Source organism: Charadrius vociferus, unplaced genomic scaffold, assembly GCF_000708025.1.
Source record: "Charadrius vociferus isolate BGI_N301 unplaced genomic scaffold, ASM70802v2 scaffold103, whole genome shotgun sequence".
Classification (NCBI taxonomy): Eukaryota; Metazoa; Chordata; class Aves; order Charadriiformes; family Charadriidae; genus Charadrius; species Charadrius vociferus.
This window is the reverse complement of record NW_009648061.1, coordinates 3844624-3863135: the sequence shown is the minus strand read 5'-3', so window position 1 is coordinate 3863135 and position 18512 is coordinate 3844624. Positions and strand designations below refer to the sequence as shown.

Below are 18512 nucleotides of genomic sequence, written 5' to 3'. Positions count from 1 at the left end.
CCTGCTTGAGCAGGGGGGCTGGACCAGTTGACGTCCTGAGGTCCCTGCCAACCTCAGCCCTTTTGTGATCTTGTTTGTGATTAATGACTTACGGGCTAAAGCAGGTCTCGAGCTTTTTTTTTCCCTCTATTTTTTCTTTTCTGATGAGTTTTTTATTCTTTGCTTCCCAAGGGCACACGCACACACACACACACACATATATTTCTTCCTCAAGGTTTTTCTGTTCTCTAGCTTATCCTGAAATCCCCAACTATCCTTCAGCTTCAGTCCCTTGGCTACAGCTGCTTTTTTGAATCATTACTGAAAGCACATGACCAATGTAGTAATTAAATGCACACTCCAAAGTCTGTCCCCATTGTAAATTTGCTGTGTTGGAGTAATGAAGATGCTGTACCCTGTCTGTTTTTCTCCAGAAGTGAAGTTCTAAGTATGGTTTGATCCTCAAAGAAGCCTTGAGTCACAACAGTCCCATTCCTCCATAGCTGACTTTATAAAATTTTTTCCAGTACAGGAAAATTCCCATGGCAGGGGGAGAAAGCCAGCTGCCGAATACTCTCATTTTCACCTTAAAAAATTAAAAATAAAAAAAATCTAAAGGGGTAAAGGATGCTGTTATATTGATTCGTTTCTTGATGCTGTTGCTTTCACTGCTCTTCCTTTCTGCAAATAGCTGACATGTTTTCATCTCTTGTTGCTAAATCAATTTAAGTAGGCTGTAGTCTGCCCTTTCCCAGCAAATGTGCCCCATGGCTGTAATGGGAGAAGGCCTGTACAATAACCTATGCCTGTCCCTTTGTTTGGATCCTGGGGAACAGGATTCCTTGCAACAAGTAAGTTACAGCCTGAGTGAGGCAAACTACCTGTACAGCTGTATGAGCAATGAGCAGTGTATAATTGCAGCACGTATTAATGTTTTTTTTCATCACTGTAATGTTTTGATGTAAAGTCTGCCAGGAGCACAAATCAGTACCTTTTTTGCTATACTGTTTTTTGACTACACAGCAGAGACTTGGTAACCTGCGTACTCTAGCTTCTGTACAAAAATGACAAGACTCTCCTTGGCGTGCAATACTGAGTTGTCAACATATTTTGCTTTCATGTTGGCATGTGTGGTGTGACTTGTCTGGACTGCTTGTTTTACAAGTTCGTATTGTGGTAGTTTTGAGGAGAAAAATCAGTTTAAAACTATCTAAAGAAAGATATCTGTTAAAGTAGTAGTTCTTCTTACCCAGAGCTGTGGTTGGTGTCTGAGCTCCAGCCTTTTACGTGGTGTTGCTATCAAGTTTAAGGTTTTTTTAGAGTCGCGCAGTGCTTGTCTGTTTACCCTTCAGAGTCTTCTCCAGTAGCCCCAGCTGTTGAGTAGGACAGGAGGGAATTTGGGTAGAAGCATTGTTGGTCCCCATGTGCCCGTGCAGTTTTTCGTTCATGTTCTGCATCTGTGAACTGCTGTTCTATTACTGTTTCTTTCAGGTCATTATTACTGAACACAAACAGACCATGCCTCTTCCAGAAACCATGTTTTGTGCTCAGCAAATCAAAATCCCCCCTGAGCTACCTGATATTCTGAAGCAATTTACTAAAGCTGCTGTTAGGACTCAGCCGCATGATGTTTTGCAGTGGGCAGCTGCGTAAGTATGATGTTCACATAATGATGTAGTGCTATGCGTATGGACCCACAAAATCTCACTGCTCTGGTTTGTTGTACGGTGGAGCTGAGTTTGAATATTAAACCAACCTGTATATTGCATACATCCTTCTGTGCATTAATGCAGCATGTGAGCTTTTTAAAAATAGGGTAATACTTGATTTATTTTCTGTTTCATTGAGGTTTAGGACTGTCATATTTCTAGAATAGTTTGATTTCCATTAGAGAAAAATGCATCTTAATTTTTTTGTTATTAATTTCTTTGTCCTGAAAACCAAACTTCTTACTTTTTTGCTTACTTATGTGGGACTTAATTCTTGGAATTTAAAGGAAACCTAGACAATAGTTTTCTAATTCTTAAGCTTGCTTAGGTTTGGGGTTTTTTTGTTTCCAGGAACAAAATTAAGGAGTCTCCTTAAATGTTACTGAAATAGGAAAAGAACCTGAAAAGTTGCAGCCTTTAGGTGATAGTCCATGTGATGGTCTCTCACTGTAAAGTTGATTTAAGTTGTTTAAATATTTCTTCTTTAACTTCTTTTTTTCTTTTACGTCAACTGCTCACTATCATTTTTTCCTGTCCTATGGTTTTTGTGGACAAGCTCTTGAAAGGTATCTGTGAGATGTTCTCAGTTGGACTGAAAAACATCTGTACTGTGTACATGAGGGAGGGGAGGCTGTTAACAAAGCCAGGCTGGAGTCTGGCTTGTCCACTTAAAAAAAAAAACCTGAAGCTGAATTGCTACAGCTGCAGTGTTGGAGAAAATCAGTGGGAACAGCTTAAAATGGTGTGGCATTTCTTAGGAGTGCGATGGAGGCGGGGTGCAGCATACTTCCAGGCAATGGATGTGCAGGGAGCTTGCCCCAACCAAGCAGTCGGTAGCAGCAGCCACCAGGTAGGTTGAGCCTGCTGGGATGTAGGGCTGGTGCGACCAGGGACAGTGGGGCACTGCCATGGCCATGCTGCTGGCCAGACCCTGACCTCTGCTTAAAGATTGCACCAGGTCGGTCAGAGCAGCCCCCACGGATGCTGGGGGCGGGGGCGGTGGCTGCTGCTAATTGAACACCCCTCTTTCTGGAACATGCTCTGGTGTAAGAGCACCTGCAGCAGAGCAAGGTCTGGACCTGGGAGCTACGCGAAGCAGAGCAAGGCTTGTGGTTTCAGACGTGCTGCTGGTGTTGTAGTGCTTGTCCCTGTGAATAATCTGATGGGGAAACGGATCTGGCTGAAAAATAGCTGAGGTGTTATATGCATGTATGTACCATGCATCTATTTCTATACAGTCACACTAATTCAGTTCTGTAGTGCTGCTTGCTGTGCCTTTTGGCAAGTATTTGCACAGCATGGGATAGGCTGGGCATGGACATAGGTGACCAGGGCAGATGAGGGAGGACAAGTGTAGAAACCTTTAAATTAGACCTGCTGAATGAAAACTAAGTTTTCCTTGCATAGTTCAGATTGCTGGCCACTTATGGCAGAGGCGGTTGCTCTTAAGGCTGTTCTAATTCCCTTTCTGCTCTAGTCTTAAACTTTATTTTGGAGTGGACAGAAATGGCAAAAACACTGATGAGAGAGTTGCAGCATAAATAGCCGGTAGTGTGTGAGGGGAATGTTAAACAAATGAGCCCTCAGGTTCTCGTCGATCAAATGGCAAAAGCCTGTGCTTTGGTTTCTGAGCACACACTGATGTTAATAAATCACTCTCTGCCTTTGCAAAGAAGGATTGAGTATATCATGCACAAAATAAGTTAAATGCCTTAAGAGTTACTAGAGCATCGTAAAAAGGAGTGTGTAAAAAGATTGTGGTTTCCACTAAAAAGATAGGTGGTGTCTGTGCACAGGGACATGGGCAGGTGGCTTGCCACGTGCTGCTGCTCCTTCATGGGAGCATGCAGATTCATTCACTGAACAGTAAAAGCATTTACTTCTGTGGAGCTTGTAATGGCTGTGGGCATTGAAGTGCGTTGCTCTTCACATTTGCTTAGGTATTTTTCAGCGTTGTCAAAAGGCGAGCCCCTTCCTGTGAAGGAGAGGATTGAATTGCCTTTAGCAACAGAGAAAACAGAGGCTGGTTTGACTCCAGGACTCCTTAAAATCTTGCATAAACAGGTACAAACCGGCCTTTATCAAATGTACAATGCTGCTGAGGAATGCTGGTGTGTTGGGGATGGCTGGGGAGACTGCCAAGTATTTGATTTATTTTGGGGAGGGACTGTGTTCTTAGTTTCATTCTGTTTTTCAGAGTTCTTATTGCAGTACCATGATTTTGTTTAAAGCTTTCTCCCAAAGGCATGGTGAATGTTGCAGAACTGAAGGAAAAATGGAAGCACTTGTGCTTGCCAGAGGAGCAGCTGAACGCTATCCTGCAGTTGGATGGCTTTGGTGAGGAGGTGGAATGGATGAAGTTTCTGGCACTTGGGTGCAGCGTGCTCGGCAGGGTATGTTCACAGCAGGAGTCCTTGTATCCAAATGCAAACAGTCATATATGATCATATATGAGGTAGACCATAGAACAATTAATGCAAATGGGCTTTGGGGAATAGTGATTGTTTTTGCAGCAGTGGGCAAAGTGGCTTGCGTGTTTACTCCTGTTCCCCATCAGGTTTTGGTGAAGGCAGCTTAACCAGAAAGAGGGCTAAGTTCTTAGTTTACCGGGGTGGCAGCAGAAGAGCAAGCATGTCCACAGGGAGCTTGGACCGTGAGAGAGAGGATGATAGAGGAATGATGCTTATGGCATCAGTGTAAATGTCCGTGGAGGAGAACTGGAGGGAGAAATTAAGCCATCAATTTTTAATTGATTGTGCAGTCAATTAAATTTTCACAGAAGCAGTTAGTGTTACTAAACCTATGTTTAATTCTTTTAAAGTCAGTAATAAAAATCTCAGCAGAGCATTTCAACAGAATGAGAGATTATAAAATGCACTAAGCTGATGTTCTTATGAAGTATAATGCTTTTAATAATTTCTACAGTAGGGAAGAAGGGGTACTAAAAAGACAATATGTCTTAAATAATATTTTGAGTGTTGCAGTATTTGGAAGCTCTGAATGTTGACCTGGCCTGGCGATGCAATTGTGTATATTTATATATGTATTCATTTCCACTGTGTACTACTTGACTCAAATCCACCTCCCAACATGATTTTGTAGTTTGGGCTCTTTTCTTCCTTTTAAAAAAAATAACAGCAACATTACTTATTTAAAAAAAAAAAAATCAAAACAAAACAAAAACAGAGTCACGGGAACATCATTCTGATGGAGCTAGACAGACTAAATTTACCTCCATCTATCCATCCTTTCAGATATTAAGTGAATGATTTGATTTCAGAAACCTAAACTTCAGTTTCCTAAACCAAAGAGGTAAATGCACACAAGACATTTATGTTCATTTCCTGCAGCTGTAAATTGTGTTCATAGTTGAATAGGGTCACAGTTAAGATACAAGAGTAGACAAGCATGAACTTCTTGAGAACACCAGTCATCTGAAGTATCTTTCTGTAAAGCACTGATGTGTTTTTACAGACTTGGAGAAATGACCACACAGCTGGCCTGTTAAATTGTCTTTCAAAGGTGCCGAAATCAGTGTGAATGACTTTGCTGCATTGAGAGAGACAGACAGTGGCAGCTTGGAGAGGCAGAGGCAAGAATGGCAGCAGAGGGGTGGCAAACTGCAGAGGGTAGAGTCTGCCGTCATATAGGCCAGTGCCTCCCCTCCCAGGGGAGGAACTACATTAAGTGAAACCATTAAAGGATTATAAAATGACACTTCTGAGCCAGCAATGTGCCCCAGTCGCCAAAAAGGCCAATGGAATCCTGGGTTGCATAGGGAAGAGTGTGACCAGTAGGTCGAGGGAGGTCATTCTCCCCCTCTACTTGGCACTGGTGAGGCCACAACTGGAATACTGTGTCCAGTTTTGGGCTCCCCAGTTCAAGAGGGACAGGGAACTGCTGGAGAGAGTCCAGCGAAGGGCAACTAAGATGATTGAGGGATTGGAGCATCTCCCTTATGAGGAAAGGCTGAGAGAGCTGGGACTCTTTAGCCTGGAGAAGAGAAGGCTGAGGGGAGACCTTATTATTGCTTACAAATATCTAAAGGGTGGGTTGAAGGAGGATGGAGCCAGACTCTTTTCAGTGGTTCCCAGTGACAGGACGAGGGGCAATGGGCACAAGTTGGAACATAGGAAGTTCCGTTCCAATACACGGAAAGACTTTACGGTTAGGGTGACAGAGCACTGGCACAGGCTGCCCAGGGAGGTTGTGGAGTCCCCTTCTCTGGAGATTTTCAAAGCCCGCCTGGATGCAGTCCTGAGTAATGTGCTCTGGGCAATCCTGCTTTAGCAGGGGAGTTGGACTAGATCATCTCTAGAGGTCCCTTCCAACTCTGAAAATTCTGTGATTCTAGATCTTGAGCAGATACTGCATTTATTTTAAATATTGATGTTCTACCGTTAGGAAATACTTACGTCTTTACAAAGTCATTGCTTGCTTGTTAATGAAAAGTTAAGGATAAATTTTGAAAAAGTTATAGCAAAAATATTACTACTTGGGTTAAAAAAGGCTGTCTGGATTGGGTTTTTTTCTTGTTTTTCTTTGTTGTAATGGCATCCAACCAGTCTTTGACTCAACAAAGCTCAATGCTGAATTTTTCCACACGTTTCCCCATCTAGCTCAGCGTGTGTAGGGCAGTGGATTAGAGACACAGTACTGAATAAAGGATTTTTTTCAAAGTATATTTGGAACTAGTAGTTAGAGGTATGTTTGTTTTTAAGGGAGTTCAGATGTTACTGGGCTTTGACTAAACTGAAATATTCTTGAAATGCTTTTTGCCTCAGTGCTTTTTCTACTACTAAAATGGAACTTGCATACAAATAGGGAAAACAGTAAATATCAGCACTCCTAAAAATTAATACCATATATTACTGTGTCATAATAGAAATCATTAAACTCATATGAATTTTCTGGGGTTTGTAGATTTTTCTGTCTTTGCTGCTGAAAATTCGTTTAGATCCATTGAGATAATAAATACACACACAAACACATATATAGATCAGTAGGTATAGTGATGTTGGAGTAGCAGAACAGAGCAATTTGGCCATATTGGAGATAGGGCTTCAACTATTCTGTGCAATCTTTAAACATCACAGGATTCTGGTATTTTTTACTCCTGTCTCTACTAGACCTTCATTATTGTTTCCATCCCTGGAAGGTAAATTTGGGGTTGATAGCTAGGTAAAATGGTAAAGCCTTTATCTCATTTACACTAAGTTTTAGTGGTTTACAGTGTGGATTTTGTCATGGTATGCAAAGAACATTCATGGCTCTGATACTGTTCCTCTAATTTCTTGACTGAACCCCCTGTAGTCCTTACTGAGTTCAATGAAACATGCCTGCGAAATCTTAACGAGGGACCCAGAAGGTGGAGCAGCTCGCATTCCCTTTGAAACATTCTCGTTCCTTTACTCGTATTTGGCCACTATTGATGGAGAGATACCAGAGGAGAAAACTGAAACATTCCTCCACGGAATTAAAGAACAAGCGTAAGTAAAAAATCCATGCATGGAATTTTAATGTATTGATCACCTCTGGGTTCTCCATAAACCTTTAATTTTGGGTGAATAGTCTGTCTTCACTTTGGGCATAGCCATGATGACAGGAGTAAAGGTTGACTAAGGTTATATCAAAAGCGTACAGTTATTTCTTGATAAGTGGTCAGCCTCAGGGTTTGAACTGTTAAATGATAAATTGTTATTTATCCATCTTTCTTTGAAATATTGAAGACCCTATCTGATGATATAACTTCCCTTGTAGGAAGCAATTATATACATGTTTGTATCATCTGCACATTAGTGGTACTGGATACAGCAGCATCTTACGGGCTGCTCTTTTTGCTCTGGATGCCAGGTGCCCACTAAGCTGCTCTGTCACTCCCCCTCCTCAGCTGGACAGGGGAGAGAAAATGTAACGAAAGGCTTGTGGGTCGAGATAAGGACAGGGACGTCACTCAGCAGTTACTGTCATAGGCAAAACAGACTCAACTTGTGGATATTAGTTTAGTTTAATACCAATCAAATCAGAGTAGGATAATGAGAAATAAAACCAAATCTTAAAACTACCTCCCCACCGTTCTTCCCAGGTTTCACTTGACTCCCGAATTCTCTACCTCCTCCCCCTGAGCGACACAGGGGAATGGGGGTTGCAGTCAATTCATGACATGTTGTCTCTGCTGCTCCTTTCTCCTCAGGGGGAGGACTCCTCACACTCTTCCCCTGCTCCAGCATGGGGTCCCTCCTACGGGAGACAGTCCTCCACAAACTTCTCCAACATGAGTCCTTCCCTTCCCAGACTGCAGTTCTTCACAAACTGCTCTAGCGTGGATCCCCCACAGGGTCACAAGTCCTGCCAGAAAAGCTGCTCCAGCGCGGGCTCCGCTCCCCACAGGTCCACAGGTCCTGCCAGGAGCCTGCTCCAGCACAGGCTTCCCAAGGGGTCACAGCTTCCTTTGGGCATGTCCACCTGCTCTGGTGTGGGGTCATCCACAGGCTGCACGTGGATATCTGCTCCACCGTGGACCTCCATGGGCTGCAGGGGGACAGCCTGCCTCACCATGGTCTTCACCATGCCCTGCAGGGGAATCTCTGCCCTGGCTCCTGGAGCACCTCCTCCCCCTCCTTCGTCACTCACCCTGGTGTCTGCAGAGTTGTTGCTCTCACATATTATAACTCCTCTCTTCAGCTGCTGTTGTGCAGCAGTTCTTTTCCCCTTCTTAAATATGTTATCACAGAGGTGCTACCACCATTGCTGATGGGCTCAGCCTTGGCCAGCAGCATGTCTGTCTTGGAGCCAGCTGGCATTGGCTCTATTGGACATGGGGGAAGCTTCTAGCAGCTTCTCACAGAAGCCACCCCTGTAGAACCCCAGCTACCAAAACCTTGCCACACAAACCCATACACTGTCTTAGATTGCTACCAGCTCCATGTACGTGGGAGCTCAAAAATGCAGGAGCACACAAATGAACTGATTTGTCATTACAGTTACCAGATGGACAATTTTTAGTAAGAACCACTTTTTAATCACATAGCTCTTGCTTGCAATTAATATAACCCTTAGTTGTATCCTGTCCACCACACTAGGATTTACTGTGGTAAAGTGCTGATCTAAAACATTTGGTTTATTCTTTTCCAGGGACCAACAAAGTGGCATGGTGTTGCTCAGAAACTTTCTGACTCAGCCCTCGACACTGTTTTAATCAAGCCTACTCTTCAGCATCAGGTGAGAGGGGGGAAAAAAGAAAAGAATAAATACATGGAAGAAAATAATTTGTGTTCAAAGGACCATTATTTGCAAATTACAACACAAGCAGATCCTCTTCTCTGGCACTTCCTTTTCTTTATCCCACTCTTGAAGGATGTTAATTAAATACATAGTTATACTGTTCTCCTGCCTCTCCGATACCGATGCTCACACCTAGGGAGTGACACCTTCACTCATCTGTTTATACTGAATAAAAGGTATTTTGTTATGAGTCTTCCTATCTGTACTTAAGTCCATTTTACTATTTTTCTTACAATCAGCATTAAATTTAGAGAAGACTAGACAGCTATAATTGGTGCATTTCTCATTATGCTTCTGGTAGCACTGGCTTTTTTTCACTTAAACAAAACCAGCTTGTCTTTTGACTACCTTGTCTGCGTGAACAGGCTCTATTAAACAAATAGTTTTACCAAGCCTTGCTCGAGAGAACTTCATGAGAACCCTGTGGCTGAGCTGCTAGAAGAAACATCAACTCAAGAAACGACTGCAGTGGTTCCATGTGGTTTTCCTCTAATTAGGACCGTTTCAGAACTTATGTATCTTCTTGCATTCTTAGATGGATTTGTCTAATTAAGGCATTTTAAAATGTTTTAATGTTTTAAAATGCATCTTATTTTCTGAAAGGAAGAAATACTCCATTTTCAGGTAGGTGAGGAATGCCTAACACAGAATTCAGTTTGGTTTTGAGTTGAACAGCTGTAGTAGGTACAGAAGTCTAAATCAATCAGAACTAGACTAAGTAGATAGTCACACTTAATTGCAGAAACAATTGAGGTAAGAGATGGGATACTAATGGCTACAGTAGAACTGGAGAGATTCCATTGACAGAGAAGGCCAAAGACAGGAGCACACGCAGTGCCCTCTCCTGGCAACTCGATCAAACAGAATAAAGTATTGCAGAAAAGATGGATCTGCAACCTTGTTCATCGAGGTATCAAGCCCGGCTGATGATGACTGACCTTGCTATAGTAGATTGTGTGAGGAATTAACAGGACTAGAAACTGATATAATACTAATCTCACTGAAGTTAAGTGGAATCACCCTGCACACCTTTAGAACGTACCTGCATGTTTTAAGTCTTACTCTTTTATCAACCTCCAGCACTAATATTTACATGTTAGTCTACAGGATGGGAACTCCTCCTGGTAATTTCTGGAAGGAAATGGGTATGCACCTGGTGCTTAAAAATGGCAAACAGCACCATTACAAGCGTCCTTGGTGCCTCCCCAGTAGTTTCTGTGGACAGCTATGTTCTCATCATCTTTGCCAGATCACATTGATCCTAAATTTCTTTGAGCATGAGCTTGGGAACAGTAACTTTCCTGTTGCTGGCCTTTTACCACTAGCTGCAGTTGAAGATATTTCAGCCTGTTGGGAGAACTCTGAAATCTGCCCTCTCACCTCTGGTACATGCTGTAACTGGGCAGCAAGTGCTGTCTTTGTCGCCTCTGGGAGCAGTGTTCCATAATGTCAGGCGGGAGGGTAGGAGGGGAACTCTCTTCACGCCTTTTCCATTTGTAACTGATCCTAGACTCCAGGGATTAGCTCTGTGCTATATCCACTAACTATAGGCCACAAAGGCAAATTAGTACAGCCTCTCACAGACATCATTCTTCAGCCTTGTCAGCCTAAAATCTAATCGATGAGAGAGATCAATATAACTTATTAATAGATGCATTAGTGTTACAGATTTATACTGCTTCCATCCTGACAAACCTTAACACTACTTCCTTTTTGTCTCCAAGCACAGCTCTGATGCAACACCAACATTTTGTACACAGCATTACTGTCCCTGGCACAACAGCAGTAATGATAGTTCCTGTGCAAGTAATTTTTTGAACAGCTGACAAACAAAATAATCAGGTTCTTGTTTCTACTTTCTTCTTTTATGGCTGTGATATTTGTCTTCATCCCTGAAACGAAACCACAAGCATTGTGTGGGCTGTCAGGCTCAGACTGACAGAATCTGAAGCAAAAAAATATACTTGGAAAAGGGAACGCTGTCATTAAATGTAATCATGTCCTCTTCTAAGGAAAGTAAACTTCTTTAAGACAGTTTATTTCCCATGCTGATTTAATCAAAGCCTTGTCAGGCAGTGCCATAGTGACAATTAGTTTAGGATGAATGGCATCACTGTGTAATGAAGCCAATTTTGAGACAAGCAATCATTGCCCATCTACACACAAGGGAAAATGCAGCATGACAGCCTAAGTCTTTGCTCAAACACAGGTCCCACACGCCTACGGTCTTGCAGAAGCAAATGTGCCCTTGTGGATGGTATCAGAAGGTGTGGCCTAGATTTGTTTTCTTTTGTCTAAAAATGTGGCCAGGACTACTGAAGAGCAACAGCATTGTTTTGAAGCACCTACCATGGAAAATCTAGTCAAGCATGTATGTATGTATTAGTGAAACAAATAATCCTATTTATTAAGTCATTAGAGAAGAAATTAGCATTAGACATGACAAGCACACTTGGTTAAATAGACAGTATGTCCCCCTATGCATATATTGATCAAGAAGTAAAATAATCTGCGACAGTACTGCGCTAATCCTGCAGTGTGCTGGTGAAAGTGTCACCTTTCAGATGTTAGAGTAAATTCTGAAGTCTGGATCGCAGTTTATGATCTCACAGCACCTTTTGTTTTGTATTAGTAGCCTCGTGCCACTGGCTTGTTATACTGTATATGAGATTAGCCTAGCTTTTTAATTGGACTGGGTATTCTAATTCTCTGCGCTAAATTCTCATGGACAATGGCTACAGCTGCCTGATCAGAAGCAGGAGTCAGCTGTCACTATTTATGCTCACCTCTCTCTTTTTCTCCGAGAATCTCTGTCTTTGCCTCTTTCATGACTCCTTTTTCGTTTATTTGGACTCCTGCTGGTCTCTCTCCTGTGTCTGGTGCGTTCAGTATCCTTACAGCTTCCTCCAGACTGCCGTGAGTCCACCGAAGCTGACCGTCTGTCTTCCCTTCTGAAAAAAAGGTTATTGATTTTATTTAATAAAAATTGTGTCACAGTCACTATCGTTTTCAGTACCAGATCTGTAATATAACGACCTACTAACGGTGTAAGACAGAGCACATATCTTTTATTAAACCTATCTACCTAAGAAATACAATACAGCATGGTCAGGGTTGGAAGGGACCTCTAGAGATCATCTAGTCCAACCCCCCTGCCAGAGCAGGGTCGAAAATACCTCCCCCAAAAGCGGCCCAAAGTCCATGCTCTTATATGTGCATGTCTCAGCACACTGTTTAATCCAGTTATTTCTTACAAACATTGCCCCTCAGCCTCATCACCTTTGCTCATGAAACCGGAAACAGTAGGAGGAGTTCACTGTTTTGCTTTAAATCCCTAACACTTCAACCACCTGCCTTAAGCTGCTACCTACAGTTAGAGACCCCACCACGCCTGATCTCCTGTACAGCCTTTTCATTCACCTTCATTTTAATGCTGAAAACAAACACCTCAAGTGTCACCTCGTAGTTTGTTTCAACACCATTGTCACCTCAAAGATCTCCTGAAGAAGCACAAATAGACTATCACTAGGTCATGATTCCATTTTTATTTCAGCAACAAATGTTTGGAAGTGTTGCTTGACACAGGAAGAAATACATATACATAAACCACACTCCCAGTTAGCACAGCAGCATTCACAGTGAGAAGAACTGTAAAGGGTCCCCATATTTAGTAAGTTATGAAAACCTTTTCCTGAGGTATTTTATATCTACCGTAGCTTTTTCTGTCATGTGGTAGGGAAGGGGAAGAAACTGCGTACTTGTATTTTCAAGTGTCCTTCTGACCTCAGCTATCACATATATATGCATTTGGACACAGAGGGAGCACTATTCATTCCCCAACTCCACCAGAAATGACCTTTTCACTTGCAACTTTACCTCCTTACCCCTGAAAGAAAGCTATTAATTTACTTTACCCATCCTTCATGCAGACAGAGCTTCTCAAGCAAGACCTTAACAGAATTAGGATAAAGTAAACTGTGTATGTCTCAGCCAGGGTTGGTATACGTCCTATTAGAAAGAGGTAATAGGATAATGTTACAGGCTGTCAGGCTGCTGCCATCCCTGAGGAATTTGCCAACTGTGACATACCTTCCTGAAGATTTTGACTTCCCTCCTTCACATAGCTCTGCATTATCCAACCTATTCTCCTCCTGCCACTGATTGCTGAGTTCTTCCATATGCACACCAATCACATCCCGAATCACCTGGAAATTAAGATAAATTTAAAAAAACAACAAGAAAAGCAGCATGTCATGGTAGTGGCCCGAACTAGCAAATAGACAGCAGAAGGTAAACATTCCCCCCCCTTCCCCAAATATCCTGCCCAAGCCCTATATATCAGCTGTTTGAATGGAAAGTCTTATTTGCAGAAACACGTATTTTGGCATAAATGTAAATAGCACCATTTTAGACCAGGCAGTCAACTATATCTTGGTGGAATTTTCACATTCAAAATTTAACAGTCAGAAATGCTCCTATTATTTGTAACTTGCTGCAACAAACCAAAGAAAGATTCCTCAATAGTTTGCAACTGTAATAAGGCAGGGTACAAGAAGCGGGACAGACATTTTCTTTGTCTGAAAGGTTATATCATTGTGCAAAACACTATTTTCAGATCTCACCTCAGTGTAAGACTTCTTTGTTATATGAACATTCTTAGCCCGGTATGACTGCCGCCGCCTTTTGTAGTCTCGCATTTCAGCCAGAATTTCAAGATGGGACTTCGGACCTTTCTGACTATCATCTAGCAAAAAAATGGAAGTAAACCAAATAGTCATTAGGAGGACATTAGCACCTGCAGGTATGCAAGTCTGGTGCTTTAGTTAATAGAAGTCTGAAACATAAAATATATTGTGTGTTCTTTCTGAAGTTTCTCCAATATTTATTAACTACTATATATTATGTGTTCTTTCTGAAGTTTCTCCAATATTTATTAACTACTATCAATTTAGCACAAGCTTTCTCTCCAGCCTGCTTGCTAGCTGTTTACACAAGACTAGAAAGCCACCAAGCAAATGCTGTTACATGATCTCAGTCTCCTAACAGCGATCCAAATCAAGATACAGCCTTGCAATTTGGTCAAACGCCTACAAAATACGGGCCATGTTTTCAAAGCCAGTATTACAATAAGAGACAAAGATTGAGAAAGCCAGATCCTGTAAAACATTTACCTGTGTAGATGACAAACACTATCTCCTACCTCCTAGGCGTAGCAGGGCCCACAGGACAGCACAGATGCTTATGTTGCACTTGATATAGTTACAAACTGGCATGACTCAACGGGGATCAGAGGCCTCGGTCCAACACACCCATTTGTATATTGCTTAAGAGCTCCATCGGACGACTGCCAACCTTTCTTGTTCGGCTTTTACTCTTTAAGTGATCTTTAATCTCATCATCTCTTATAGCAAATACTGTTCCACGCACAGCAGTAAGTCGGCAACGTTAAGCAACCTGAAGTCAGTTGCAGCAAAGACAAAAGATCCATCCACTAAGATACACACAATGCACGTGCCAAGAGCACAGCATTGAGGCTTTCTCAAAAGGAAAACACCACAAAGGACACCAAACTGGTGTTTTCTGATGCCAGGTCTTCATTATGGCTTTTAAGAACAGTATGCTTTTCACAATAAAAATAGCACAAGCAATTCTGTTTGGCTTTCAACAAAACTCATCTAACTACACAAACTGGAAGTTCTCAGCCACAAATTCAACAACAGATCGTTCTTCAAACCTTGGGTGATTTTCGCTGCTAAATCCACAAAGAGATCACTGTCATTTTCTGTGATTTGGGATCTAGACCTCTGTTTCTTTGTTTCTTCAACAACATAATCATAAAGAGCAAGGCGATCAGCTTGAGTCAGGTCACAGGTGAAACGCTTGTGATTTTGAGGAACTTCTACAGGCAGTAATGAGTAAGATCCTGGAGGTTGAACAGACAGCTGTTATTGGTACAACAGCGTAATTATACAGGAAAACACTGAGAAGCTCAACAAACAATGCAGTAAGCACCCACGCTGTTTTCATCCTTCCCCTACATATCTGTAAGAAGTTGCATCCTTCTTAATGTCAAAAGATAAAAATTGCTCAAAGGAAAAGAAAAAAACAAAAGGCCCAAATCCCTCCCAAGCCCCACGCAGGCTGTATAACCTCTCCTGACTGCTTACACTGTTAGTTACAGGTTTTCATGTGCTTTGAAGGGACTGTACAAGATTGTACGACTCCGTATTGTCCCATCAATTTCAGCTCTTGCCTTACAAGCTAAAGCAAGAAAGAGGAGGCTCTAACTTGTGAGTTTGTCTTACTCCTAAAATTTTCGGTAAAGTACTAGCTGCAAAATACCTGTTGTTCTGCCAACAAGAATGAAAGCTTCTAGGAGACTAGATAACAGCACTGTGCAAATCAGTCTCATTCACACTTTCTATACAGAGCTTTTACAATAGATTGCCACAGGCATTGATAGCTAAAGGGGCTACAAAGGCACTTTCAAAATGCTCCAGATGATTAGTTCAGATAACTAAGTTTAAAGTTACAAAAATAAATGCATTGCCTGCACACTCTTCTTTCCCTGAATGATCAGCCCGGTACTCACATTCCCATGTTAAAACACACATCCTCCAAATAAACAATAAATCCATTCTCAATCCACTGCAACAGCAGCAAAGTGACTTCCCTAAAGATACAGGATAGGATATTGCCTGCAGAAAAACATTTTACTCCAGAACATTCAAATTCCCAGCAAGCATTGACCTGACCTCCATAATCCTGCTCCCCACAACACAACCTTCCCCCTGCAAGGCACAATCCCACACGGACATATGTCTCCAGGCAGACAGAAGAGCCACTACATAAGAAAGGGTGTATGCAGGAGCCTTCACAACAGCAGAGCTACTGCTTCTCTAGATTATTCAGCACTTAATGAAAGCCGGGCCAATCTTTCATACCCTGCTTTCACTAAAGACACTAAAGAGGAAGAGGAGCCACAAAAACTATGATGATAGACCTAAAATACAAGACTTCCTCGTTACTGTACTTGGACCCTAAACCAGAACTTCTCTAATCCAATATAACAGATTTAAACATGAACACTAGGATTTTATTTTTAAAATGCACTGTTCTTACAGGGTCACGGAAGCCCATAAAAGTGCCCTAACAGTTATGTGCTTGTGATTTTACAAGAATTTCACAACTTATGATTAAGACCAGTTTCCTGCCCTATTATATAGCTATTCTTATATTCTAAATACGGTTAGAATTTTTTAAAAACAAAGAAAGAGAATTACTTCCTTTGATACCATTAGTCAAAAGGCAATTTACAATGAAAAATGCTTTTGTTTCTGTTGCCAAAGACTTTAAATTAAACAAACAATTCCAAATCAGTAAATCTTACAACAGGCCAAGATCCCACAATGAAAAGCACCCCAATACAGTTTTAGTGTTATCTTCAGAGAAATGCAAGCTTGCAGTGAAAACTGGATAGCAAACACTGGCACCTAGTGGCTCACTGATGTATCTTTGCAATACACCGCTTGATAAAGGGTTTATCCGTTTCTTCCTTACTTGGGTGTGCTTGTGTCATATGAGTTACCACTTCCCTCCAGCAGAAACGCACCCAAGGTGCTCCAAACACAGTGCCCATCACATGAAAGCTCCTTCCCGAGCAACTGTCTGTCAAGGCTCCATTCGCTATGCCACAAAAACAAAGTCAACAGGAAAAACTATGCCCGAGCAAGCGCTGATGTATTTGACTATCTGGAAAGTAGAACAAATGCACTTTTCCTTCTGCACACATATGTTTACCAAACTAAAGGACTACAGACAGTAAATGCTGTATCTTTCAGGTGTTGCAGTAATTTCCAAACCATGTGCTGCAGCTCTACAGTGGTTTCTACAGGTAGCCCTACTTTTCTACTGCCTTGGTTTGAACTCTCAGAGAGAAGCATAGCGCAGTCCTGGTCCCCAGACGGGTCACAAAACCCACTGAAAAATGAAACATAAAGGAACTGAGAACAGTGGAAAAGGACAACATCATATTCGCAGATTTGTCAGCATATTTCTTATACAACTTCTTAGGACAGTCTTGAAACAATCCAACATAGTAGTACACGTGTTGTTTGGTTTTTGATCTGGGGAGTGGTGGACAAGCACATACATACAGCTCACATCTAGCAACTAATCCTTAAACAAAGCATTACATGAAGAACTGTTACATGAAGGAGGCAGCATTAGAAGAGTTTAGGCCACAAAGAGCAGAAGAATAGTATCAGAAAATGTGGGTAGAAAGTAAAGTGTAGATAGTGGGACAGGAAGTGAAGGACTAGTGCTTTAAGCAATTCCCAAATTTTTGCAGTGTTTTTTCAGTCCTGAAGAGAACTAGAGGTGTGAGCACAACAGACTCGAATTCTCTCATCTAGTTGCCCCGAGTACAGAAAGTAGTTATACTCCAAAATATACAAGTGAAGAAATATTAAAAATAAATAAATTAAAAAAACCTCATAGCAGTTCACAAGAGGAATGAAGGAAACTCCGAGGGGGAAGACAAAAGCAGCTCTCCACATAAGAGCTGACGAAGTTGACTCAGTATCTGCTTTCTACTTACCTTCGCTGTAGCCTGTACCTTCTTTCGCGCTTTGAGCTCTAGCTTGCTTAACAATGTGAAACTGTAGATCTTTATCTGCAGACACAGAACACAAAAATGCCACAGAACTTTTACATCAAGCACTTGGTAGGAGTGGTCTTTATTCCCCAGCCTCTGTGATGAGAGTTATGGTATGTTACAGAACATCATAGTTTTATTTATGCATAAGGGAAAGTCTGAACTAAAAATATCGTTTTAATCTATGCCATATTTGAACTAAGGGGAGAAAAAAAAACATTTCTGGATTACAGGGATACAGAAAAATTAATGTACGTATATTGCAAGCCTCTTCTGTACCACTACTATATCTCCAAACACTAGGGCCAGTTTTTCCACCTTATAAGCATGTGTTTTAGCACACTGTCTGCACTTGATGGGAGGAGAATATAGGAAGAACCTGGAAAAAGTAACCTGAGAGGAATAAAAAGATCCTCCTTGGATTTCAAGATGAAAACGGCCAAGTGACCCACAGAGCAGCAACACACAGCGACAGAAGCATAACAAGGGTAAATGACAGCAAAGTGCACTTGATGGGAGGAGAATATAGGAAGAACCTGGAAAAAGTAACCTGAGAGGAATAAAAAGATCCTCCTTGGATTTCAAGATGAAAACGGCCAAGTGACCCACAGAGCAGCAACACACAGCGACAGAAGCATAACAAGGGTAAATGACAGCAAAGTAAAACGGTGAGAAAATAAACCTATTGGTGGAAACACTCGGGGGGGGGGCGGTTAGGAGGCCTTGGAGAGTTTACAGCTGACAAGGCAGCAGGGTGTGCTACCGTGAGGACCGCGTGGGGTCTGTCCTCAGCCTCATCCTCTGCCCCCCTGGGATCTCCCCTCAGCCCCTCATCCTCTATCCCCCCAAGGGATCCCCCCTCAGCCCCATCCTCTGCACCCCCG

The 18512-nt window shown here is 42.0% G+C and overlaps 2 protein-coding genes across 2 annotated transcripts in view; one reads left to right on the top strand and one right to left on the bottom strand.

Annotated features, from left to right (window-relative positions):
• The first annotated feature begins 1497 nt into the window (after positions 1 to 1497).
• ROPN1L (rhophilin associated tail protein 1-like) lies at positions 1498 to 8886 on the top strand. The gene is made up of 5 exons (XM_009883748.1): positions 1498 to 1628; positions 3629 to 3752; positions 3920 to 4081; positions 7002 to 7177; positions 8823 to 8886. Exons 1-5 carry the CDS (start codon positions 1498 to 1500, stop codon positions 8884 to 8886), a joined length of 657 nt encoding a protein of 218 aa, XP_009882050.1.
• A 1711-nt stretch (positions 8887 to 10597) lies between these two features.
• The window catches only part of SNRNP48 (small nuclear ribonucleoprotein 48kDa (U11/U12)), a 33030-nt gene continuing 25115 nt past the window's right edge, over positions 10598 to 18512 (bottom strand). The window contains exons 2-7 of the mRNA XM_009883796.1: positions 17572 to 17646; positions 14707 to 14895; positions 13595 to 13716; positions 13062 to 13177; positions 11759 to 11923; positions 10598 to 10864 (exon numbers count right to left, since the gene is read on the bottom strand). Of these exons, the coding sequence (XP_009882098.1) occupies positions 10825 to 10864; positions 11759 to 11923; positions 13062 to 13177; positions 13595 to 13716; positions 14707 to 14895; positions 17572 to 17646 (707 nt within the window). The 3' untranslated portion in view covers positions 10598 to 10824. The remainder of the gene's footprint in view (positions 10865 to 11758; positions 11924 to 13061; positions 13178 to 13594; positions 13717 to 14706; positions 14896 to 17571; positions 17647 to 18512) is intronic.

Coding starts and splice junctions, on each gene's coding strand:
- ROPN1L (XM_009883748.1), top strand. CDS start 1,498: ATGCCTCTTCCAGAAACCATGTTTTGTGCTCAGCAAATCAAAATCCCC. Junction 1,629..3,628: donor GTTTTGCAGTGGGCAGCTGC/GTAAGTATGATG, acceptor ACATTTGCTTAG/GTATTTTTCAGCGTTGTCAA. Junction 7,178..8,822: donor CACGGAATTAAAGAACAAGC/GTAAGTAAAAAA, acceptor ATTCTTTTCCAG/GGACCAACAAAGTGGCATGG.